The sequence below is a fragment of the Tasmannia lanceolata genome, unplaced genomic scaffold, assembly GCF_043159265.1.
Source record: "Tasmannia lanceolata isolate RefF3 unplaced genomic scaffold, GAP_Taslan_0.1 ptg000013l, whole genome shotgun sequence".
In the NCBI taxonomy this organism is placed as follows: domain Eukaryota; kingdom Viridiplantae; phylum Streptophyta; class Magnoliopsida; order Canellales; family Winteraceae; genus Tasmannia; species Tasmannia lanceolata.
In genome coordinates, this window is record NW_027518690.1 from 44,823,263 (window position 1) to 44,850,313 (window position 27,051).

The following is a 27,051-nucleotide window of genomic DNA, read 5'->3' on the forward strand; positions in this document are numbered from 1 at the left end:
AGAAGGCATCTATTTCTCTATGGATTACAAATATCTACACGGGAATTACATATTACCCCCCCTCTTTTTTTGCATGGGACAGCCCCGCTCGTACAAAAGAGTAGTCCTAACTCATAAATATTAAAAGAAAACGGTTTATACACACAAGTGTTGATAAGTTATCTACACACTAGCTTAAAATACAGTGAAGGCCCATATTGTTTGGGTGATCCAAACAATTCATTTGATTGGCTCTCACATAGATAGGGTGTCCAAAAAAAATCAGCTCCATAGGATCATCTTAACCTTTCGAACTGTGGAGGTAAAAAATGGACAGATTTGTGAAGACTTATACACGTCCATTTTACCTCCACAAATCGTAGGGTTGGGATGATCCTATGGAGCTGATTTTTTGTGGACACCCTATCTATGTGAGGCCAGTCAAATGAATGGTTTGGATCGCCTAAACAATATGCACTCCGCTGCATTTTATGCTAGTGTGTGGATAACTTATCTACACTTGTGTGTAAAAACCGTTTTCTCAAATATTAATTACACAAGTGGGGGCTGTACCAAGTAAAAAGGAGAGGCGATTATATGACCTATCTACAACATGACGCGATTTTGTATGGTGTAAGCCCTTATAATCCCTTATTTTTCAAAACGTACTATACGGAAAACACTATAGGATGATCCAAACCGTCCAGGTAATGACCGACAGTGTAAATAGACAGTGCCCCAAAAATCATTTCCATAGGATGATCCTAGCCCACTTATCTATAGAAGTTTCCATAATCACATGGATGGTTTAGATCAGATTGCTAGGGTCATCCTATGCAAGTGATTTTTTGGGCACAACCTGTTACGTTGTGGCCCATCACATGGACGGTTTGGATCATCCTATAGTGTGGTCGGCACATACTGTTTGAAAAATAAGGGACTATATGTCCGTAAGGGCTTACACGGTTACACCATATAAAATCTCAAAATGACATAGTAAGACTTTAATCGTTATCAAGAAACGATTATTAATAGAAATATAGAAAACTGAATGAAAAAGAGAGGGTTTATATCAAGGTAAGCTTAGATCGGATATCTTTCGGCAGCATCATAGAACTGAAAGAAAAGAAGGGGAAAAAAAAAACTAAGGTTGGGATTCTTTGTCTTTGTTTTTGTTCTTGAGAGAGAGGTAAGATGAGTAACGTGAGGGCCTCTTCGATCCCATTGACTTCAAGGAAGATGGTTCAGAGCTTGAAGGAGATTGTAAACTGTCCTGAACATGAGATCTATGCCATGCTCAAAGAGTGCAATATGGACCCTAATGATACCGTTAATAGGCTCCTTTCTCAAGGTTAAGAACAACCCTTTTCTCTCCTCTTGTTTTGTTTGGATCTTCTTTGAGTTGGGTTTGTTTTATTTTTTTCGTTGAACAAAACCCATATTTTAGATTTCTTATCTGATGTCTTGAAATCCCTTTATGTGATGCGACCTTCTTAGGTGGGTTTTCCTTTTTTACTTCTTTTTTGCGTGTTGTGTTGTTTTTCTTTTATTTTCTTGGAAAACCCTTTTGCTTTCTTTTTAAAACCATAGTGTTTTATTTGTTGGTTTTGATGTCTATTTTTGGATAGTTATATTCCGTTGTTATTTGATCTCTTTTTCTATTGAAAGTACCATATTTACATTTGAGTTATAAGGTGGGGTTTTCAGTTTCTTTCAGTGATTTCCCTTTTTAGGATTTTCTTTACTGTTCTTGATTAATTTTTTTTTCCTAGGTGGTATTTTCAGTGTCTCTCTTTATTGTGAATTATATCCATAAAAGATTTGATCGATCTTATATTCTGTTTGAATCTTGAATGTGTAAGAAGTGATAAAGTTTTATTTCTAGAATCTGAACCTTATAAAACATGCTTACATGGGAAATGAAGAAAATATGGTAAGGCATTAAAAGTCCAACTGGAGGAATTCTTACATACATCGATACGTTTCTTCTGTAATCACCAGAAATATCAAGCACATTATCTATTTTAGCATTCCTGACACTATCCGTAACACGTAGATACATTTTTAATCATTATGAATCTCATTTTTAATTTGATGCTTGTCAAACATGTAGATACGTTTCATGAGGTGAAGAGCAAGCGAGAAAAGAAAAAGGAGGTGAGTGCATATAGAAAGTTTCTACAGTTTCATAAGTTATATAAGTTGATTGCTGAGTTTCCATGTGTATGAGAGAGGTCTTAATACATGCTTTACATTAGACATCCATTGCCCGTTAAATTTCACTGCTTGCTACTTCATGGTTGGGTTGTCTGTATATATGAAAATATTTAATGTTTCAGACCTTTTGCTAGATGATAATAACTGTGACTATTTCTCATGGAGATAGGGGTTGTTTCATTGTGCAATAAAAGATGGAGATAGCGTGCTCTCTTTTATCGCTATTATGTACGAGCTTACATAACCTAGGAACTAGATTCACATTCAACAAAAAATGCTTTAGAGCTGTCAGCACATGTAATCCTCATGTTCGCTAGGATGCTTTCTACGAGGCCTTATTGTTTCTCTTTGTCTTCTCGTTACTTCAGATCAAGGAGACCACAGACTACAGGTCTCGAGGTGTTCATAGCACTTCAAGTCGTGGTGGTAGGGGTGGTACTGAGCGCAGTGTTGGACGCAGTGGCTCCACTCAAGTCAGCTCTAGCGGTATGTAAATGTTATAATTAAATCATGTCCCAGATCCATATTTTTGTGGATGTTGATGTAGGATTTCATAGTAGGTATTTGTATTTAATTTTGATAGGTAGGGAATTAAGGATGAAGTTTGAACCCCTTCTATTTGTATTTAACATTCCTTCACTTACATACTCTGTCAGACTCTGGAGTTATCCGCAGTAAACCAGCGTACCAGAAAGAAAATAGCGCAACTATCATTCCAAATTCTTCATATTCTGCATCTGGCATGGTTGGAAGTAACATTAATCGCAGATCGACAGCTCCCAGGTTAGTTCAATCACATATTCTAGTTAAAGGCAGTGTTTTGAGTATTAGAATGTGACTTTAATTCTATTATTTGGCCGACACTTCAAATTTATTGCCGGCTCACATGTCCTGCCGTGTCCGACACGACACGCGTGTCGACACTCCTTTGGACTCTTTTACTTGTATTACTGGAAGTGTTAGACTTAATGTGGGTGTGTGGACATGTTTTTGTACCGTGTCAAGTGTGACATTCTGTTTTTTATTGAATATTGTGTTTACCTCATTTAGACAACTCGTATCCATGTCGAAACTGGACACACAAATCCCTATCCACAAATCATGATTACATATACTTTCTATTTTAGCTGTGTCCCCATTTCTAAAGTTTGGGGGTTTGCCATGTCCGAAGCTCCGTGTCCGTGTCCACAAATCATAGAGTTTAATTGAATGCATTGTGTCTGGAACTCATTAATATATATATATATATATATATATATATATATATATATATATATAGAGAGAGAGAGAGAGAGAGAGAGAGAGAGAGAGAGAGAGAGAGGAAATTGTTCCTGAGCTATAGCTCAGATAAGCTTATTTGAGCTATAGCTCAAAAACACATGTGGCCCCACATTTTTGGAGGGATCCAAAGCATTCATTTGGAAGGCCCTTCCACGGATAGGGTGTGTACCAAAAATCAGCCCTGTATGATCATCCTAACCCAATCAATGGTGGAGGGGAAAATGGACAGACAATGCGTGTCCATGTTTTGCTCATTTTTTCCCTCCACAAATGGCAGGGTTAGGATGATCCTATAGGGCTGATATTTTGGTACACACCCTATCCGTGGAAGGGCCTTTCAAATGAATGCTTTGGATCCCCCAAAAAATGTGGGGCCACATGTGTTTTTGAGCTATAGCTCAAGAACACTTTCCTCATATATATATATATATATATATACACAGAGAGAGAGAGAGAGAGAGAGAGAGAGAGAGAGAGAGAGAGAGAGAGAGAGAGAGAGAGAGAGAGAGAGAGAGAGAGATTGGGGGGGGGGGATGGTTGTCGACTTGTATGCGTATTTTCATGCATATACTTTGTTCTTTCTTTTTATATGCTTAAGCTGGTAGAACCTATGGCCTCAATGCTGCAGCGCTTTATCATAACTGCTATGACATGAGGCTCAACTGAAATTCCTTGATAACGGATACTTTAAATATGGATGGGATGGTGGAAAGAAAGAATAAAGAAAAATCTATTACTATTCATTTTTCCAATTGCATTCCGTTTCTTTCGTTCATGTTCTTATAGAAGTTACAATACGTCTTTACGTATTATAAAGATGTGGGTTGGATGCAAGACGTGGGTTGGATTTCCGGGAGTACTTTGGATCCATTAATTCAGTTTAATTAGTGCTTTTGACCTGGAATTTGTTTCTATTGTTATTTCTCTATGTAGTTGAGTAAGTAGAGCTGCAATTAATGGCCTAATCGAAGGAGTTCAATGCACATCTATCCTTTTTAAAACCTAGAATAACCAACAAAGATACACTAAGTGGAACAATTAGACAAGTTGTCTTTAGATGCTCTCAAGTTTTGAATGAAGCATATATGATGCGTCCCACGCCGTCGATGATGAGATCGAGAGCCAGTGGGCCCTCCCCAAAGCACTAGAGAGATCGGAGAGGCTCATGTGCAAGGAGCCCCAACCCAAGGAAGCAGGAATCTCTATTCATAACGGGGAATCCCGATTCAACGAAAATCAATTCGGAAATGGGAATCTTCTCGATTCCCCATTTTTTGGGAATCCCGTTTCGGAAACATGGGAAACGCGATTCCCACTCTATGGGAAACGTGTACGACGTATCCCACTCTATGGGAACTGCGTTTCCTACCCACCCTCTCTGTCTCTTGCCGATCCTCTTCTCTTCTTGCCGTTCCTCTTATGTCTTTACTACTTTTATTCTCCATTTACTTAAGATTAACATCTTTCAAACGATGGGGTATTTTTCCAATTTAAAAAATTCATAAATTCTATCAAGTCCAAACATTATTAAATCTCAGAAGCCTGGTAAAAAAATCTCATAATTTGGTCTCTAAAATTTTATCATCTTGTCAGGCACTGATCAACGCACTGGTCAACACAGGCATTTCGGCTGATAGTGATTTTCCTTTTAAGTAAATGTTGGATCTTTTAAGAAAAAGTATTTTTTAAAATATTTGGTTCATATGATTATTTCTTATATTTTTTACTAATTTTTTTAAATATATTTAACTATTAAAAATAATCCTTCGACCCTTCACGCACTTCTTCACGATTCCCGCTTCCGACCATCCTAGGAGCCTTCAATTCCCGCCCTGGCAACCTTGCCCCAACCGTAAGCATCGGTTGGTCGGTCGGGCCCGTGTAAAAGCTGAGATATGCTAGTAATTCAAGCCCTCCTCTGATCTCGACGAGCCAATGAAATCACGCCTGGCCATTGAATCTCGCCTGTCAATCGCGCCCATCCCTAATTGCTCCGAGCCATTGGATCATGTCTAGATCCCAATCATGCCTAACGGTCGGATCACTTCCATTCCTATGCATGGACAAATAAGGCACACTCGTATCCATTCCCATGCATGGTCAAATAAAGCACACCATGGGAATGGAAAAGGAGTGGACGACCACATGCAATGCAGTTTTTGCTTTTATGAAGAAAAATAAAATAGAAGAGAAAAATGTCGAGTTTTTCCCTTTTTCCTCTATTTTGCACTGGTAAGGTTGAAGTTATTTCCCTTTTGCGATTAATTTTTTTACACTTCCACCCATATGCGATTGCATCAACACACAACCGGATATAGAAGTGGAATAACAGATGGTGACCAGACAAACTTATATTAGTCAATAAAAAACTTATTATTCAACACAAGAGATGGTAACCAATTGATTAAGAAACATGCAGTCACGATAGCATCTCAGCATATTGCCCACACCCTTCAAAAAACAACCGATGCATATTTTAATGACTGATAGTGGCTCTACAACACCGCGAGCACAAGTGTTGTTTTTAGTAAACCAGCCCGTGACCTCCATAAGATCATATTCCTATGCTTCCTGGATATGAAGCTGTCCTTCCTGTGGGAAGGTTAAACTTAGTAGTTCATGTCGAAGCGGAGTATATCTAAAGTTTTATTGAATCTGAATTTTCCTATCATAAACATTCCTGAAATTGTAGCACTACTACTGGGCCATCCCATAAATATGTTTAACATAGAGCATGTCAGATTAGTGAGTTGAAATTATTGAAGCAAAAGGTCAAAAAACTGACGACTTAGTTTACTATTGTTCTGGGTAAATTTTACAAGTGGTGAACCACAAATTGTGAATCCTTACCTATATATGCATTCTAAATAACCAGTTTTATGACTATGACTACAATGAAAATTGGGCTGCTAGAACCCTTAGGCATGGATTTTAGGCAGATTGCCAATATGTCCAAGGTTCTCTGTTTTTTAGTGGTTATGTCCAAGGTTTTCTTGCTACTGGAAATCCATGGGAAGGGAGTTCCTGGTACCTGGCACCTTCTAATCATTGATCGAGATTGTCTCTTCTTCCACATGTGGGGCTGAGTGAATTCTCAATGCTGTTGGCTTATGGGAGTGAGGAGAAATTAAAAGTCCTGCTGGAACTCGATGGCAAGGAGATTATGGCAGGCCCTAATCTGAAAAGAAAACCTTAGAAAAATGGGGGCTGCTCACAAAACCAATACAAAGGAAAAGAAAATATGGATAACTAAGAAAGTAAAACCAGAAAAAAAAGTCCTACCTCGATTTGTAACCGGACGACTCTGGGACACTGTATTCGATTGCTTGGTTCTTGGGAGTGATGGAGGATTGGGTTTGGCAAAAATAATCCTTTGGTTCTTGAACCAACCATCGATGGCTTTAGTCTTTTTAGAAACCCAATGGGATGCCTGAGTGAAACCAGTGCATAGGCGTGAGGCTGGATAGTTTTGAAACATCTAATATTTTTCTGTTTTTTCATTTTCCCAGTTGGCATTGTTGTGTTGCATTTGATGCATGGCTGTCTCAAAAGGATGCTAGGTATATACTATATACTTCTCAGTCTCACACTGTATAACTCATACAATCCAAATATTTAACTAATTTAGAAAATTTAAGATGAGATTTTTGTGGAATGTTGTATTGCTCTAGTTATTCTTTGGTTTAAATACTTTTGTGCTCATATTTTTGAATTCTGTGGTTCTTGGTCTACCTTACCAAAAACTAGCATCAAAGGTGTTTGACATGTTCTTTTGTTCTTCAGCGACTCTGTTTCCACGGAAAACACAGTACAGATGATAGGAACAGCTGACGACATCTCTTTATCTTCCCAACCTTCATCAGGCTTTCAACCTGCTTGGGTGCGGGCCCCAGGTCAAGTTTCAATGGCTGACATTGTGAAGATGGGTAGGCCTCATGGAAAGCCTTCCAACACTCCAATTTCAGCACCAGAGGTTTCCTACTCAGCACATAATGCGAATATGTTAAACACATCAGAGCACAATGTCAAACATCCATTGGATTCCAAACCTCTTCCTTCAGAATCACAGCATAATATACATTCATCTCAAGAGCCCGCTTCCAAGTTTTCAGAGATAATTCATGAGCCCGGTATGGCTGTAAGCCAGCATGCCTCTCGTGATGATTGGCCCTTAATTGACCCCTCAACGGCTGCTAGTGGGCCATCTGTTGTAGAACCTTCTGGTAGTTCTGGAGTTTATGCTGACCCATCTTCATCTAGCCTGGACGCTGATAGAGTAAATGTTCATCTAAATCCTCAGTTAGATGAGGTTCGAGTAATGGAGGGAGATGATACTGTGGAAAATCTGGCGGCGGATTGTATTGGACCTGCCTCTGCATCTGATAGACTAATACAAGCAGATAATTCTGGAAGTATATCTCATTTTGATGATGGCCCATTCCAGAGCAGGGGTGCTTACCCGTCTCAACGACTTGCATTTGAGCATCAAGAAGGTAATCTCTGATTTGTCACTCTACATTTTATTTCGATTTGTATCCTCAAGTCTTGCATCTTTTCAATTGGTTGTTAATACTCCATTGCTTGCATCTTCATATGCAATATGACTAGCTTTGAACTAGTAACATTCCCTTAATGATATGGTGGTCGGTTACAGGGGTAGGGTAACAGGGTTAATGAAACCTTAAAAAATAATGATGGCGTACAGTGTGACATATTTATGGCACGCTGAAATATGCGGATATGCATATCCCCTACAGGGAGCAATATCCTTGTACCTATGGCAATGATCCAGCTCCGTAGATTTTGTGCTTGTAGTATTACCACGTCAATCCTTCTTCATGAAAATTTTCTAAAGGATTCATTAGCCGACCCCAACTAGTTTGGGACGAAGGCTTAGTTGAGTTGAGTTGAGTTGAGTATTACCACGTCAATGGATTAAATATTTACATTGAAATGGATCTTTCAACTGCATTAATTGTGCAGTAGTCATTGCATTAATTGCAAGGTAGTTGCCCTTTGATCCTGGCCACCTCAAAGCAAAGGAGCAAGTAAATGCTTATCCAACTTATGTGACGACTTCCAAGAGGGAATATTCTCAAGGCTGCCCCCTATTAACAAATCTTCTTGCATGCACTACGTAGCTATGCATTTGGAACTTTGAAATAATTGTAAGATCTTCCTTGGGCATCTTGGCTTTGGCTTTCATAGCATCGGTATAACTGTTGTGTTGGCAAGTCAGATATCTACCGATCTTTTTTTTTTGAATGGTAGCCAATTTTATTGCAATAGAAGAGAACCCATATAACAATCTACCGATCTTGATACCGGAAGTGCTTTATTCCCATATAACTTTTGTGATGTGCGCCTAACATGGATACGCTGGTCCAACAGAAGAACACATTCAAGAGAGCTACCAACCAACACTTGCACGCTATAAAATATTCACTATACGTGAAAATATGCATAAATTGGGTGGATTTCTCAAATACGTTTGATTTCACCAAGTGTGTAGTTGGCGAAGTTGAGAATATTTCTATTTTTATCATGTGCAAACACTTTTGCTGTTCTGCTAACTGCTGAAAGATCATTATTTGTTTCAAGGAATTGGTGGCAACTCACATTTATCAATTCCAGATTATCCCGTGCCTTTGTCAGATGAGGATACCGGTGTGGCCATATCATCAGCTACTGTAAACTTGCAACAACTAAATCTACAAAAGGATGATCTAGGTGCGACACCAGCGGAAGATAACCGGGCTGTAATAATCCCAAAGCACTTGCAGGTGCCTACTGTTGACTGTTCTCATTTGAGCTTCGGTAGTTTTGGATCGGGTATTAGCGCTACGTTTTCTGGATCCTTCGCGTCAAAGACACTGAAGGGTAGCATAGAGGATGCCTCTGTATCCGGTGATGGTTCTTCTGTCGAGCACCCAGATTCCAGGTATTCCCTCTGCTATTTACTTATGTTCTATGTCACAAATATTGTTCTTTGGAATTTCTCGGGAAGGGAAAATCCCGGGATATATTAAATTTTTTAATTTTTTCAGGTTTATATTGGGAAAAAATGATAAAAATAAAAATATTTAAAAAATATATAAATATATAAAATTTAAGAAAAAGTATAAAATAAAAATATCGTAAATATAATATTATTGCAATATTTTATGATAAAATGGAAAATATCGCTGTATTTTTAAAATCTCGGTCTTATTTTGGATTTTGTCTTTTTATCAAAATATAGCGATAAAAACTGATATTTTGAAAATATTGGAGATATTTGTGACATAGCTTATCTTACTTGTGGATCATTTGTGATGTTCTCTGTCTCATTCCTGACAGAAATCCTGAATACTATGGAAATGAGAATCTGAGATCAACGTCGAATGAGAATGTTGATTCACCTTCATCTTCACAACCTGAGGTTGTCAAACATGATACCGCTGAAGAAATGACACATGGACATCAGTACAGCTTTCCATCATCTGTACCTAACTATGCGTTCGAGAACACTGCACAGCAGAGTACTTCAGCATATTCCTACGCACAAACAAACTCTCAGATGCAGAATCTTGCTCCTTTTTCAAGTGTATTGGTAATGTAAATTCCACGACTGCATGACCCACTAACTTATCTATTTGACCAGGCTTGAATAGGGACACTGGACAGACTCTTGCTGAATTCTGATTCTGTTTTTCCCTTCTTGAGAACAATGGCAACATATTTTCCTCATTTTTCTCTGCACATATACTGAAAAATCAAGCTCTGTTGTGTATGCAAACTATATGAACTGAATATTATGAAGCATGAAGTGGTGGTAGCTTTTCATTTTTGTGACCAGAAACCTCCTTTTTTTTTCAGTACTCCAAGCAGCTGTGATTAACATAGGAGTCCCTTTTGTTCTTGTCAGCACATTTTATTCATTTCAGTACTGGCAACTTTGTCTGTATCTTTTTGCTGTCACACTGTTGTTAAAATCATTATTAGAAAAATTGCATTGGGGATTAAGTTGCTTGCCTTTAAATTTATTATGAACCAAAATATTTTTTGGGGAATCTCAAGAGTAATTACTAAAAGAGAAAAAATGACAAAACATCGGAACCGGGCACCTGATTCTTATATGATGTATCATTTTCCATCAGTCATGTATTTAACATCAATTATACTCATGCATGACAATATAATGTATACTATGTGGAAACTCTGATTTGGAGCCATATGTTTTGCTTTGTATTGTTGGAGTTTGATGTTTCTGTAGTAGGTTACTTTGTGTGGACGTATTATGTTAAGTAATGTGCAGTTCTCGGCTGGATCATGTACTTTATTACTTATAAAGACCTGTGTCTGTAACAAATAGGTTAAATTTACTCATTCTGCATCTTATTTCATGGTATCAAAAGGGTTCTGCTTTGGGTTTGATCAAACTTGTTTTGAGAACCCTAAGTGGCTAAGTCTAATTGGTTTGCTTGGTTTTTTTTTTTTTTTTTGAATGGCTAATTGATTTGCTTGTTAATTGAATCCTGTGCTACCCAGAGACACTATTAGGTACATCATAGGCATTGCTTGTCCACTTATATTAAAGGCATGGAAAGGGTACCTGTTTCTTAGTATGTGAGTAACATTGCTTGAATATTCATTGATTTGTTTTGCTACTGCAGCCATATATCTTGAAAAATCTAACAAGAGTAGGAATTGTTCTATGAAGTTGAGCCAATATTCAGTTTTATTAAGTCTAGTCTTGGGATTTCAGACTTTCCTGTTGTACCAAAACTTGATTCTGGAAGAGTCTCCTCACATCTGATTTTGCAACTGAATGATGCAGGCAAGAGATACAGGCCTAGACATATCTGATGTAAAAAAGATTAATGAGATGTGCAGAAAATAAGCAAAACTGGGGCAAAAATCACCAACTAGTGGTGGTTCGTGCCACTCGAGCAGTTTTGGGGAGTCAACCCATGAAAATATGCTTTTTCTTCAATGTAGTCTTCTCTACAACCAGTCCCCTCTTTTAGCTGCAAACGAAAACCCTAAAACCAATCACAACCATTTATTTTCTTTTAATCCTAGCCGTCCAAATAATTTATTGACTACTTAATTAAAACTTCACTTAAGTGATAGGCCTCACTTCTTTCTAACTGAAGTGATTTAAGTTATACAGTGTAATTACTGTCCTCACCTTTTATCCTTTATAACCTGTGAGAGCTGATAAATCTGCCCCTTATTTTTCTGCAGACACCCTCTAATATTGATTGGGGGCGGTGATCGGTTAATCTCTCCATGTCTGTCTTTGTCTATCATGTTCTACTTCTTTCTAGGTTGGCCCCTCTATAGGGTTTAAAGAGGGAGAAAGAGTTGTTGGTCCTCTCTCTCTCTCTCTTCCAGCACTGGTGCTTTGTCAGTTGTTGTGCTTTGTCAGTTGTTACACATTTAAGGGAAAGATGACATGACGAAGATCTCATCTTTCGAATTCATCAGTAGCAATCGTGTATTGGCCGATATGACACACCTTATAATGGAGAGGCATGTGCGACTTTCTATCTGAGAAGGAGCAATCATTATTTTAGTCATCAAGAAGGAAAGAGTAGGCCAATGTTGAGATGGATGGGGGGCTGCCAAGTGCCGATTAGATGGTGTAGATGGTGAGGACGTGCCCATTTGGTACATGAAGTGCATGTGTTGTGTAGATGCCTTGTATTCTGGCAGTGATTCATCACCTTGGCGGACTAATGTGCTGGACATACACACGGATTGAGCTGTGCGGTCAGTTCATTAGGAAGGGGTGTTGAGGGGTAGTACTCCGGAAGAAAAAAATATTTTTGGTTTACACTATAAGGGTATTTCAATGATTTTTTAAATATATAAGCCGCATATTAGGGTTACAGGGTTGTGAGGTTTTTGGCTATTTCTTGGTTGAGAGGAAAGGAAGAAATGAGAGTTTGGAACCCTAATAGAAATTATGAAACACTTCTCCCGTGGACGTAGACACACTGCTGAATCACACAAATCTTATGTTTTCGTGCTTTGTGTGTTTGTGTTTCTTACATCTCATCGTTTCGTTTGCTGCATATCGAGTTTGATTCAGTTTTGAGAGATTAAAGCTCTTGTTTTCAACCGGATATGATTTGAAGGTTTGGTTCATGGGGTGGTATTGTTGAAATGGTGAGGCCAAGAGTGCAATGGCCGCTCACTAAAAGAAACATGAGAGGCAGTGCCAGTACTTGTACTAGTGGCGCTAGACATCGGTCGACATAGGCCTCGACACATGCCACCAGCAACTTGTGTAATTTCTCTCTCGTTTTCTCTTTTTTCTCTTATTCTTTTTGTTCTTTGGGCTTTTTGGAGTTCTTTGGTTTGTTTTTATTGAGTTTTGAGAGGGAAGTAAGAAGGATGAATGGGGTGGAGGTGGAGAATTGTAAGGAGGAAGGATAAAGATCTTGAAAAGGAGAATGTTGTTTACATATGGAATAAAAAATGGGAATGGGAAGGAGGAAGATCTTGATAAAGAGTATGATAATGGGTTTTGGAAACAAGTATTTTCCCCACTGTTTTGGCGAGTAAAGGGGAAAGGAAATGGTTTCTTGTTTTGTAGGACTTCTTTTAAGCTGGGGCCCATGTATGAATGGGCAAAGGGGGTGGGGGTGGGGGGGGGTGCTGAATCCTCTAAGTTGTAGGGATGTCGCGGAAAAACCATTTCATACCGTTCTTCTTCGTGTGGTGAGGGCATACTTGCATCAATGTATGTCTAAGCTTGTATTTAAAGGCCTTCAAACATGTACAGACTGCAATTTATAAGGTCAACGGTGTGGTTGAACATGGGAGCAGTTAATTGTGGCATCCAATTTACAAACATGTGCATAAAACTCAACTGATTATTTTTTTGATTGGTAATTCATTGAAAAAAAATGTGCTGAAATCCTGGTAAAGAGATGAAGAGTACAAAGAAGCAAAGATAGACAAAATACTACTTGAAACATATCAGTGGGGCCATTTCAAAAAAAAAAAAAAAACCCTAGAAGTGGGGGATAAAAATCGAAGGCTTCCATGGCACTTCTATCAGCTCCAAAGTGAGCTAACTGGTCAGCCTCATTATTGGCAGATCTCTAAATATGCTGAATTTTGACGGCATGACCTTTGACTCTATCGAGGATTTCTTCAATGTGTCTGCATATCTCCAGGGGTAATCTGATCCATTAACTGTCCATTGATGTCATTCTTGGAATCTCCTTCCACTAGATAGTGGTCTACTGGTCTAAAACTCTGGATCCCTCGCATCCAACAAGCAAATGCCTGTTAATGAGGCTTGAACCTCTGTCATAATTGCGCCTGTCTATCCCGATGGCTCCAAGAAACCTACCTCGTTATCTTGCTATGCTCATGAAGTAGACCACCATTGCCCACCGACCTATTTTTCCCTAATCGGACCTCGTGTCACTATTTTTTATAGAGTTTTATGTAGCACCCCTAAAATCCGGCAACACAAGCCCACCGCACCATCAATAAGAAAATACGTTGTTGGCGTCTGCAAACTCCTTGTGGAAACTCCTTTAAACACACGATTGTTCCTCTCTACAATAAGCTCCATAACGCTTTTAAGCGCTCGATCTTTTAGGCCGCGGAGCAAAGGACCAGCTCCCTAATAGATCCTCAATGTGAACAAATAGAGTCCAAGTAACATCGAACAACTGGAACACATAGGACCAAATCTTCCATGCATAACTGCAATAAATAAATATATGATCCACCGTCTCTCTCACCATGAGGCAGAGGATGCAACTGTTGATAATTATCATCCTCCGGCTTCTTAGATGGTTCACAATGAGAAAGTTTTTGAGGCACTAAGTCTAGGCGAATGCATACACTCTATGTCTCCAAGCTCTGCATGTTGACGAGGCAGATGAAGCAGGAATTAAGTATTGTTAGAACAAGCGATCCGAGAGAACACCACTTGATTCCCACACCCACACCCTCCTATCTTCTCCATTTCTCATGACTACAAATCAAGTCTAGCAGTTTCGTGAAGCCGACCACCCTATCAATCTCCCTATTGAAGGAATTCCCGCGGAATTGAACTCTCCAACTAATATCATAATCTTGCCTCTGGAGCGAATCTTTTACCAAGAACCCTGGATCCAAAGCCACTAGGAGAAGGTCGGAAAACTTAACCTTGAGAGGCGTTTCCTCACACCACAAGTCATACTAGTACCCAATCTTATTGTCTTGACCCACTCTGAAGTGGTCACATTTGTGGAAAAGATGTAATCTAGACATAATACCTCCCCACACCGTAGACACTCCAAACCTGTGCTCATCCAAAGAGGTCCATCCTTTGAAGTCCTCGTCATTTTTTTCCGCTATTGCTATTCTCCGGAGTTGACTGCAATCTTCCCCAAATCTCCAAACCTATTTTTCCAAAAGGGCCATGCTCGTCAACTTCAAACTTCTGATTCCCAAGCCCTCGGAGCACTTATCTTTGCAAACTTCTTTCCAATCCGCCCAGTGGAATCAACTTTTGGATTTCAAGTTGTCCCACAATTAATTTTGCTATAACGGTCCAATCTTATTGACAATAATGATTGGACATTTGAACAACGACTAGTAATACGAATGCAGAGGCATGTTAGCTAGCACAAGGTAACTGTGTCCCCCCTCCCTCTTCTAGAGATAGGGTTGTTCTTCTTCCAGAAAGAGAGGAGCTTCTCTATGTCTGGGTCCGATTGGGCTTTGCGGGGATATCTACCACTAATTGGAAAACCCAACTTACCCAAGTAGATATTGGGAATGGATCTCACTTCACAACCCAAAATTCTGGCAAACATCTTCTCTTCCTCATTCAAACAAATTCTCGTTAACATAGACTTGTTGCAATTCAAGCTCTTCCCCGTAGTAGCTTCATAGCAATGAATGCCTGCAGAAGATAAGAAATTTCAATACCTGAGGGGTTGATTTTGAAACTTCTTTCATCTTGAGGTTCTTAGCCGTATCCAACATTCTACTCAATACCTGCGAGGAATTGCAGTTATAAATCCACGATCACCAGTTCGCACCAAAAACCATCCTCACGGTTACATTTTGGCCTGCAACCGCATTTGGAAACACTGAATCATAGCCGGATCAATGTTGTTTTGTGCAAATTGAACTTGGAAAAGACATACGATAGAGTTGAGTGGGGCTGTTTGGACGATGACGAAGGGAAGTTTTGAAAGTTGAAACTATGATAAGAAGAGGTATCCACTAGCTCATTGGCAATGAGAACTCTGTCCAAATTTGTCTGCGTTTAATAAAAGTGCTCTGGTTCTGAGAGATGATCATGCCCATATTCTTCTTGATCATGCCCATAAAAGTGCTCTGGCTTATACACGCTGCCTACCAGGTCGATGGGTCTGAAATTTGATATTCTTCTGGCACCATACCTCTTACAAATAAGGCAATGAAGGTTGCTCCCATGCTTTAGTCCAAAGGAAAGCTCCTGTGCTTAGTCCAAAGGCATCCAAAATACTTGGAACTAGAAGAAGGCTAGGCAGTAACCATCCGGGCACATACCTCAATTCTCGTTTTTTGAGAGCATGCTTCTTCGTACTTCTTCCTCACTAAAACTTCAAGCTGATGACAACCATCCGTGTCCAATTGACTGGAGTTGAGACCCTCAGGCTTTATCAGAGTCGAGTCGTCGTCTGAGGAGTATGAAAAGCAATTAATATTCACTATTTCTTCAATGATAGTAGCCTTTTGATCCTCGCTTCTTACCCCATTTATCATGAAAGAATGGAGATTCTATTGCTCCTTTGTCTCCCATTCGTGATGCCAAGAAAGTAGGTTGTGTTTTTGTCTCCCACCTTTATTCACTTCACCCTTGACCATTGTCTCCACGTCAACTCATCTTGAAGAATCATCCGACTGTAGTCTTCTTTGGGGACCTCCTTCTGGGTCACCTTTTCATGAGTTGAAGCTCTGAGTTCTTCCTTGTCCTTTAGCTCTTTGACCCTCCCCAACAAATCATCTTTTTTTATAAACAGTCCAACCCTTCTCTTCTTGAAACCACCTCTTGAGTTTATCCTTGACATATCTTAATTTCTGTCAAATCCTTACATCAGTGGCGCTAAAAAACCAGGCTTCTGACCACCAACCAGCAAGCTTCTCAAGCATCTTGGACTCCTAAAGCCAAGCAAGCTCAAAGCGAAAAGGTGTTGGTCTCAAAGAGCTCATTCTTGGATCCAAGAGAATATGGCAATGATTGGAGACTGGTGTAGACAGCGCACCTTGGCAAGTATTGGGGAACCGATCTTATCAGGAATGGCAAACCAGAAAGCGATACAAGCTGCTTCTACTTTGATTTCTTGACCAAGTGAATTTCGCCCCTGACAATGGCAGATTAATGATCGAATTCCTGTTTGATGAAATATGAAAATCTAGCATACTGGAGGAGATCCTTGTGCACCTCACACGATATTAGATGAATCTGGTGACATTGAAGTTACCCCAATACCTTAAGGATGGTGCCATCTGGCTCTAATAGTGTCTAACTCTAACTAGTGAATGCTGTGATCCGTTGCAGAGAAAGGACTGTAGACACCCGAGAACACCCAAGTCACTTCCTTTTTTATCTTGAACCTTGTTAAAGTATAAAAGATAAATAACGCCTTTCTCCAACAGCTCAAGCTTTTGGAGAAGTTGGTAAGTTAACATGGTATCAGAGCCAAAGATCTCGTCATCTCGAGTTCAAACCTCCCGGATAGCAAAAATCCACATGCGATGGTCGGCCCAAAGTCGGACCACATGTGCCACGTGTTTGCCAAGTGGGCCACACGTGAGGGGGAGTGTTAAAGCATAAAAGATAAATAACGGCTTTCTCCAACAGCTTAAGCTTTTGGAGAAGTTGGTAAGTTAACAAAGCGCAACCACTAGAATAAGTGAATAACACCAACAGCCTCGATAGTGTAGACAGGAAAAATAAAACCTCAGTTGCAACCCGACTATCTGAGCAGAGTTCTGTTACACCCTACTAACTTTGTTTCTTGAAAACAAAAGATCACAGGTTTATTTTTTGAAATGGTAAAAAAAAGATCACAGGTTTATTGATCCTCAGCATTTCCTTAACATGGGCTGTCTTTTCTGGGATCCCAAGCCCCTTACATTCCCGCAAAGAATCTTCATTGGCAAACATCTAGCTGTGAGCGCCCACCGACCACCTGTTGCCTCCTGTTCTAGTACTAGTGCAACCACTCGTGCTAATCCGTTTTTGTAATTCACGGTTGATTGGATCCGGACCAACTCCTTGATCTTTCTTCTGGCTCTTTCGTTCCATGCTGGATCCAATGGGTCTTGCATGTTTCTATCTTGAACCTCATTCTTGTTAAACAGCAGTGTCCGCCTCTAGGCCCACGAAGGACGGCGCTTTGCTAAACAATAGTCTGACCTCTGCCTCTAGGCCCATGAAGGGCAGCCCTAGTACTGCTCATCACCATTATGTGATTATCCACAAGATCCTAAATGATCTTTTCTTTGATCCCACTTACAAGCTTCCGTTCAACTCCCACTTCAACACTCTGTCCAATCCTTCAATTATTGGAGCTAGAGTGTGAGATATTCATACCTGCATCACCACAAAACTACAAGAATCACCCAAATAACTAGAGTGTGAGATATTCATACCCGATTCTGAAGGGACACTACCGCTCTGCCAAAGGATATGAAAATTCTCTTATGTTACCGACGGAATCGGCGGTCTACTATTATCTGGCAACAAGTTTGGGTCTGCCGCCTCATCCAATGGCTACCCGTTTCTTGAGGGAGTTGCTGCACAGCCTTCCAAATCAGCAGCGCCATCAGAGCCGGAGGTAGGACTTGTTATACTCCTTTGGACTAAAGAGGGAGCCTCCACCTCTCGATAAACTTGAGCGATATACCACATCTTAAAGTTAAGCGGATAGACCAATCCTTCTGTCTTCGTAACATCCGCCACCTGATGAACCTGGCTCTCACAAGAGATTGAAAAGTAGAAAACTGGCATTAAGTTGTTTCTGCTGGGGCATGCGGAGGGTGCTCCTCGATCCACATTACAGCGAGCCTCAATTCCTAAGGGGTTCCTAGGCATCACACTATAGGGAAAGTAGACTTTGCATCCATGATTTGCAAGAAAGCAAGATAAAATTGTTTTTCATTCATCCATAGCATAACATATCATAATAGAACCATTCAAAAAAAAAAAACATAGCATAATAAAAAAGTGCCCTAAGGTTTACAACATAAAAGAAGAAAGAAGAGAACTAGAAAGTTCTAAAACCCTAAAGAAAAAACCAATACTTATGGACCGAAATACCCTCTTGCTTCCTACTTAAAAATCCTGTAATACACATATGGGGCCCTTTTAAAACACACATAACTCAAAGAACTTAAGCTATTTTGATGTAAAAAGACTTTAATACCCCTATATGACTTAAAAAGACTCAAATAACACTCTAAAAACTATATATATATATATATATATGGTGTGTGTGTGTGTGTGGTCCCCAATCACTTACCCATTTTAAAACATGTGGCTCAAACATTTTGAGTTATGTGTGTGGTCCCCCATCCCTCAAATAGCACTCTAAAAACTAAATAAAACTCTTTTAATAGTAATAATGGGCCCACATTTTCTTAACTCCTTGATTCTTTGTATCATCTTGTATGGTCCCCCATCACTGAGCCAATGATGTGAATTACGCTTTTTATTTATAGTTTCTATTTTTCTTCGGTATACACTTTCTATTTTGGTATTTTTGCTATTTTGGAGCCTAGTGTGGCGTTGTCCACATCACCTAGGGCCCACACCACCTCACACCCCATTTCCCATTTCATTGCATACTTGGACCATATTAGCCTTAAGTGAGTAGTATTTAGTTATGACTTACGTAATGGTATCTAAGTCATTTATTAATAATTCGTAACTTAAAAACTCTTATATCCTATTGGTTATTGATAGGGACCACTCACTTAAGGCAAATCTCCTTCCTCCAATCTGTCTCCCTTTTCTCCTCATTCCTTGTCTATTTCTCCTCGATTTTTCTCCCCTTCATACTTTCCTCTCATCTCTTCCTCCTCTTAACCTCTTTTCTTCTATCCTCTTCTCTCTTATTTCTCTTTACTCCCCACAATTTGATCCTCTTCCAAAACCGTGTGACTGATTGCAACATCCAGTTGCACAAGCCCTCTTTTCTCCCTCTCTCTTATCTACATCCCTTCTATTTTTCTCTCCCCTGCTCATTCTTTCTTTCTTGATTGCCTCAACCTCTCTTTGTTGTTTTTGCAGACTTTTGGGGCTGTTAGAGAGTGGTTTAGAGACTGTTCATCATAACGTTCTCTCTTTCCATCTTTCCCATCTTTCTCCTAGTTTCTTACCCTTCTCTCTTTCCCATCTTTCTCCAAGTTTCTTACCCTTCCCTGCTGAATTTTTCGTACTCCATAGCTATGTTGCATCAGTATGGGTAAAGTGTTGGAATCCAGCATGGGTATTGAGTGTCGGATTCGGTAAACGTCAAAAAGAAAGATTCGTGGATTCTCCAAAATTTGCCAAAATATCTTAATTAATTCTGAAATTTTAACTGTAATAAACAATATATTAAATTTTTTGTAGGTTGAGTAAATATAATGTTTTATTTTTATATAAAAATTTAAAAACTTACTATTAGGGTGGATAAAACTTAAAACATGTAGTAACGGTAAGGTTGTGGTTGGTGTATTAAAAAAACAATTAAAAGAGACCGAGAAGTTTCTCTGTGAATCCTAACGTATTGGAATCCGAATCCGAGCATTGTTCGACACGGATCCTTCTCACATTCAGAAGAATGCATGTAACATAGCTCCATAGAGGCACCCTTCTATTTGCTGGGATATTTCATTGATTTCTTCTCATATTTGCACCGTCTTGTTTAAGATTTTTCGTCTTATAATAGTTTCTTTTCGTTTGAGCTGCACACAAGCAGATTCTCACTGCATTTTCTATAGTTTTAAAACTTCCCCGTGTCATCGTGGACTCCCCTGAGTCGACTCCCTTTCCCTTTGCTGCGTTCCACGTTTTCCCCTACAGTGTCAATAAAATTTCCTTTGAATCTCTCGAGTTATGACCACGTCAACCGAGTACTCAGTCGTGTCAACCGCGTTCTTGGCTGCATCCGCGCCTAGTCGACAAGGATTTTTCTTGGGCGCATTTTGACCCGCATCTGCATTTTTAAACACTTGTATTTTCCACTCATGTCATCATCTACTATTGATTATTGCTGTGTTGGGACTGTTCAGGGCTTCCGGGTTTCTCCACAACCCTCTTGGACCTCCAGCATACGAGTTTCGAGGCTGTTGTGGTGACTTTCAGGGTGAAATCTAACCTACACCGTGATGCAGATAATAGGCCAAATAAGTGGCATATTTGCCCATTAGTATTTATTTTTCATGTTATTTAGTTTTTAAGCTTTTATTTTCTATGTTATTTAGAATTAGGAAGTTTAGTCTTTTAATAATTCTTATTTTAATAGGTTTCTATCTTTTATGTTATTTATTTGCCTAAATATAGGTCTCTTTACAGTTTATTTTGTAACTTTTGATGATTATGGAATAAAGATTATTCTCCCTCTAATTCTGGTTTTCTTCTTTTCTCTTCTGAATTCTTCTCTTCTCTTCTCTTCCTAAATTCGTCTATTCTTCAGGTTATTTCGTCTCTTCTTCAGGTTATTTTCGTCCCTGCTTCCCCTATTCTTCTAATTCTATCCCCTTTTGTCTATTTCTCTCCCCTTTTCTCAATTTTTCTTCACGGTGCTGCATCACACCGTTTCTATCTCATTGGAGTTGATTTCACCTTTGATACCATTGACTACCTTCGGCCTTATTCTTGAGACTGTTTTCCTATAGATTGATGGTTGTTATTTGGGCCTTAGAATTTGTACTTTTATTATTTTCGGATTGTATTCAGACGTTATACTTATTCCTGCCCATAATTATCTATTTGTTATCTTTGTTGTGAGTTGTTATTGCAAATGATGTTTGAACTGAATTTTGTCTATTGATGAATTATCTCAAAGGTTGACTTAGAATAATACTAACACGATTTGATTAACCTATTGAAAGCTTAATATGAATCTTGGAACTGGTTTGTGTTAATATCCTTGGAGATTGACTCATATAGCTCCTATAAGTTCTCCGGAATAACCTGTGAACCCCCAGGTTTGAACCAGCCAACTAGCAGCCTTCTACTGTTACCTCAGGGGACACATTCATCCCAAAAGGACTGGGCCTACTCACAGTAGAACAACTATCACATCTATTCTACCATCCATTCTGTTATTGAACCCCCTATCAAAAGAAGACATTGCAGTCGAATGTTCAAAATCAGTGCTCTTCTCATAAACCCCCAACCCTCACCCCCCCCCCCCCCCAAAAAAAAAAAATCAGCTACTTATCCGTTAGCCTTGCCTAGTCCTTCCATCACCCTCTGCAATACTACTTTGATTGATGGGCCCCACCAAAGGCTGGTCACTACCAGTATCCACAACAAAAGGCTCCTTAGAAACCTCTTGGAAACAATGATGCTTAAGCCAATACTTGCTAGGCAAAAGCACACCACTCAATGTACCCGTCACCTGGGCTTGCCATGCAAGCTCACGGATACTGCCACAAGCCACCAGAGAACCAAGACTACGCTGAGGATGACCAACAGGTTCAAAGTGTTGCCTTCCGGAACCTTCACTGATGACTGGTCCGGACAATATCCCGGCACTGTTGTTGCCTCAACACTGCTTTGGAGTTTGTAATACTAGGACGATGTGTGTGTAGGACTCTTCGTACTGCTCACCACTCTGCAGATGCCTTGGTGCCGTTGAATCTACTCCATAAGACGAGGCTGAGAAAATAAAAGGGCAGTCCATGGTTTCCAGCAGTACCTGCGGCCGAGACTCCGTGTCTTCAACGTCCTCGACAAGGACCAATATTACCGTAGAACTAGTTAACACGACCTTCACTTTCTCGGGGACCCCAACCTTCCTGAACCAAACTTCTAGAGCCCTTGAATCCCGCCCATGCTACTATAAAACCCCGTACCAAATGTAAGGATGCCTAGCCCCTGGTATATCAATGGGACTCGTCGAGACTGATTTCGAACCAACCAGTTCTTCTTTGAAGGAAGGTCCCTGCCAGGGCGAGTCAGAACTCATTTGGTCCTTCCACAGCCACCAACGAACCCTTATGGGCAGAAGGCTTCCCATTCTTCCTAGCATCAGACTTCTCAGACCCACCCGGGGTCCCTTCTTCTCCGTCGGCCGAGCTCCAGTATTTTCCACAACTTCAGCTGGCAGATCCAATCCCCCATATTTAGGTTTTCATCTACCTTCCACAGCCTTCACTCTCTTTAGACCTCAACTGTTGAACCACATCTCGAGGATCAATACCATGACCCACATGGCTAAAGATACTTCTACCCTCTCTTGATCTCGATTTACCTCTCTTCGGGTCTCTGTCTTGATCCTTTCCTTTGGAAAGTGTTCTGTCCTTAGCGTCAACTATTGTTCTATGGTTCTACCCCAATCCTGGATGGAAGCACTAAACTCAATTTGTAGCGCTCCTTCCAGCTCTTTCCATCTATTGACCTTAAGTTCTTAGCTTATCAAAACTCAACTGATTATTTTGTGAATATTTTTTTTTGTTTTAATCTCCTGCAACAGCTTTTGTGAATATAGTTATTGAGAGAGTTCTAAAGTCATTAGTTATAATTTTTGTGAGATCTGTGTAACTTAAAACTGACCGTATTGTTGCGCTCTAGACATGGAGATGGCATGCTGGATCCAATAAACTTGAATGTTAACATGCTCACATAGTTATACGATTATATTAAGAGGAAAGTGTTAGCACACCATTTTTTTGGTGCGCTTAAGTGGTTATAATGCCTCCCATTCGTTTAAATGTTTGGGTCCCGCTTAAGCGAACCAATGGGGAGGCGTTATAACCACTTAAGTGCACCAAAAAAATGGTGCGCTTAACACTTTTCTCTTATATTATCATGCGTAATAATTTAAATTTAAATTTATATACTTATAAAATATCTGTACATGAATCTATATGAATGGATTCCATTGATAAAATATAAATGGTATATACATAGCACCGGAAACAAGAAAAAGATCAAAAGTAAGGATTATTCTTAGTTTCTTACATCCATGTAAATGCATGCACTGATTTGCCCACATGATAATTTTTAGACTTATATAGGTGAAACTGCTTTCTTGTAACTGTTTTGAGCAGACTCAAAGGAGAATTCGGCCAAGGTAAAAAGGTGTTGGCTTGGGCGAGTCGGTGATTGACATGATCAACTTTTCATTAAGTCAGGCAAATAGAAGGTGCTTTTAATTGACTTGGTAGGGCTGAACTCGGAGTTTGACGAGATCTCAGCCAAGGTAAAACCAAGTCGACACCGGCGATTAGGTGATTGACACAGGGAGTTCTTAAGCTGTGGTTTTGAGGATTTAGTTGGTAATATTAATTGGTTAAATTAGATGAAATTCATATGGGATAAAATCTGATTTGGACCTTGCTGTAAATCAAGAAACGCCCTTATTGGCTTGCTTGGCTTTTGCAATTCGTGTAAAGGTAGGTAACTAAAGGGTGGACCGACCTGGTGTTGCACTTGAGCCAAATTATTATTCAATATTATATCATGGATCTGTAAGTTTGAGGAAAATGCTACCCTCTCTTTTTAATAAAATACTACCATTCAATAAAAAAAATCAGGAAAACATCTAACCAGATATTCTGGATGTGTTACACCTGTGCCAAATTATTATTCAATATTATATCACATATCTGTAAGTTTCAGGATCTCAAATACCATTGCAAGATCCACAACAATGGAGCGACTTAAAATTTTCATGTAGTTTTCTCTTTGTTTTGCAATGGAATTTCCAATTTCAAAAAAGGTTCATGAAATAATCACAATGGGTATTCCGTATTCGTCATAAATTCCAAGTGAAGGCAACTGCTGACAGATGTTTTAACTGGATAGAATTGCCTCCACTTATGTGATATGCTTTTAATGTAAATTAGTGAATCAGAAAAATCAGTAGAGGCCAGAGGCCCATTTAAAAACTGAAACCAACGTAATTATTATGACAAGTGATACTTAGATATTTATTTCTTTCTGATAGCAGATTATTGATTCTCTTTGAACCTTGAGGCTTGTGAACTCGATAACAGATCTTCATATAAGAAACCAAGTTGCTTCATAATAAGTGTCTCGGGGATGGTACATTGCCTCGCAATGATGCCATAAATAATTTCTGGTATTTCATAATGTATTCAAACAAATCTCGTATAGTTAGTAAAGTTATTAATTAGCATATCTGTTTGTTACATCATTTTCATGTTGCTGGAGTTGTTTTTGTGTAACTAATTTCTATTGCAAGAATTGAAATCAGATTTTGAATCTTAGTCTGACATTGTATCTTGTGGTACAGCAAGCATATACAAATTCTCTACCAAGTAATTTATTGGCGTCTAGTGTTCAACCTCTGCGAGAATCTGATCTTTCATACTCACCATTCCTTGCAACACAATCAATGCCAACAAAATATAGCACTGCTATGTCTTCCATCAGCGGTCCAAGCATTTCCATCCCAGAGGTAAACACTTTGAGAAACTCATCTTTACAATTCAGTTGTTTGTAGTTACACATGCAGAGTTCAATATAGCTTGATTGGGCCATTTACGTAAGGGGATGAGCGTAATAGGTGGAGCCATATGTGGCTCTTGCACATGGAAAATTGGGTCCTGGGTTCGAATATTTAAACTTTGTGACTCAAAACTTACTTAAGCTGCTACTCTTCTGGCACATACAGGCCTCAAAGGCAGGTGCCTTTAATACACCTCAGCCAACCCAACAGACATTGCCGAACACCAGCATTCCCACGGGCCCCGCACTTCCTCAACATCTAGCTATGCACCCTTATTCACAAGCAACTCTTCCATTAGGTCCTTTTGCCAACATGATTGGCTACCCATTACTGCCTCAGAGTTATACATATATGCCACCGGCTTTCCAGCAAGCATATGCAGGGAACAGTGCTTACCATCAGTCTCCGGCAACGGTACACAGTGCTGGTATAAAATATACACTACCACAATATAAAAACACTGTCTCTGTCAGCAGTTTACCTCAGTCGGCGGCTGATATAGCTTCGGCTTATGGAGGTTTTGGAAGTTCAACTAACATTCCTGGAAACTTTACACTGAATCCTTCTACTACCCTTCCAAGCACAACAATGGGCTACGAAGATGTGATAAGCTCTCAGTACAAAGACAACAATCATTATGTCCCTCTTCAGCAGGTAAATCAGGTGATTCCTCCCACACACTTATGCCTTATTATATTAGGTTTTCTTGGGGGAAATGATATCAGCACAACCATGTTTTCATATTTGCACAAATCCATCTCGTCTTTTCTCTTTTAATTTGCTTATGAGAGCTTGTTGGAAACTGTAATAACCTTTGACAGCTCTTTAAATAATAAAAGACAAGATGAGTTAGTGCCAATATCAAATAAGGGTTGTGGTGATATCATTTCCCTTTCTTTGTCAAGTATTTATCTTTTTGTAATATTGCCAGAATGAAGGCTCTGCCATGTGGGTCCATGGGCCTGGTTCTAGAACGATTTCAGCTCTCCCTGCCAGCACATATTACAGCTTTCAAGGGCAGAACCAGCATAGCGGGTTTCGACAAGGTCAACAGCCCTCACATTATGGGAGTCTGGGATACCCAAATTTCTACCATTCTCAGACAGGAGTCTCACAAGAACATCAGCAAACACCCAATGATGGGGCTCTAACTGCCTCACAAGGTCCCCCATCTCAGCAGTCCCACCAGATGTGGCAACAAAGTTACTAATCCTCTCTGATGCCTTCTGTTCTTTTTTCAAGATCTCATAACTAGTTGGAACGTGGCCAATCCGAGGTGTTGTTATGGTTCGATCAAAATATTTAACGGTTCTGATCAACTGTACATACTAAAGAGAACATGACTGGCTACTAGTTTGTGTGTTGAGTTTGTATTCTACTTTTCGACTGTTGGGTATGTTTTAACTTTTAACATAGGAGCACACGGGACTGTCATGAGCTTAGTGTTTTGTGTTGTTAGAAAAGCCACTCTTTTGGACTTGGCACCTCTGTAACAGTGAAACTAAGTTATCTAACCATATTAGTTTTTGCTTTCCTGTAGACTAATTATCTGGTAAAATGCTGCAGTTTTAATTAATTTTTCAATAGCTACTCTTATTGTGTGGGTTATTTCTCCAAATCCTTATTCCATTGTGAAAGAACTATGTATTCACTTGCTTCGTTCTTATGTTGAATTCGATTTTGGTGTCTCCATTGTTGATTATTTGAAACAGTAGGCATATTTAGGTTATCTTGGTTCATGTGATAATTATGACATAAGAAATTGCATGTTTCTAGGATCATGGAGATAGACTGGATTGCACAATCGCATAATGAAATTTCCATCAAAGCAGAGTCATGGGAACTTTGAATTGCATCAGATTTTTTATTATTTCAAAGGACCCAAAACAGA

General features: G+C 39.5%; 1 protein-coding gene across 3 annotated transcripts; it reads left to right on the top strand.

The window, feature by feature from the left end:
• Nucleotides 1-1,028: 1,028 nt before the first annotated feature.
• Nucleotides 1,029-26,699, top strand: LOC143890240 (uncharacterized). Of its 3 annotated transcripts, none has more exons than XM_077394839.1 (10): nt 1,029-1,330; nt 2,093-2,136; nt 2,565-2,682; nt 2,853-2,979; nt 7,261-7,970; nt 9,112-9,418; nt 9,817-10,069; nt 24,945-25,109; nt 25,326-25,814; nt 26,092-26,699. In XM_077394839.1, exons 1-10 carry the CDS (start codon nt 1,174-1,176, stop codon nt 26,368-26,370), a joined length of 2,649 nt encoding a protein of 882 aa, XP_077250954.1. In that variant the 5' UTR covers nt 1,029-1,173; the 3' UTR covers nt 26,371-26,699. The 3 variants fall into 3 exon arrangements, with proteins under 3 accessions (XP_077250954.1, XP_077250955.1, XP_077250953.1); XM_077394840.1 differs by having other exon boundaries at nt 1,030-1,330; nt 9,133-9,418; nt 25,326-25,823; XM_077394838.1 differs by having other exon boundaries at nt 1,032-1,330; nt 25,326-25,823.
• The last annotated feature ends 352 nt before the right edge of the window (nt 26,700-27,051 follow it).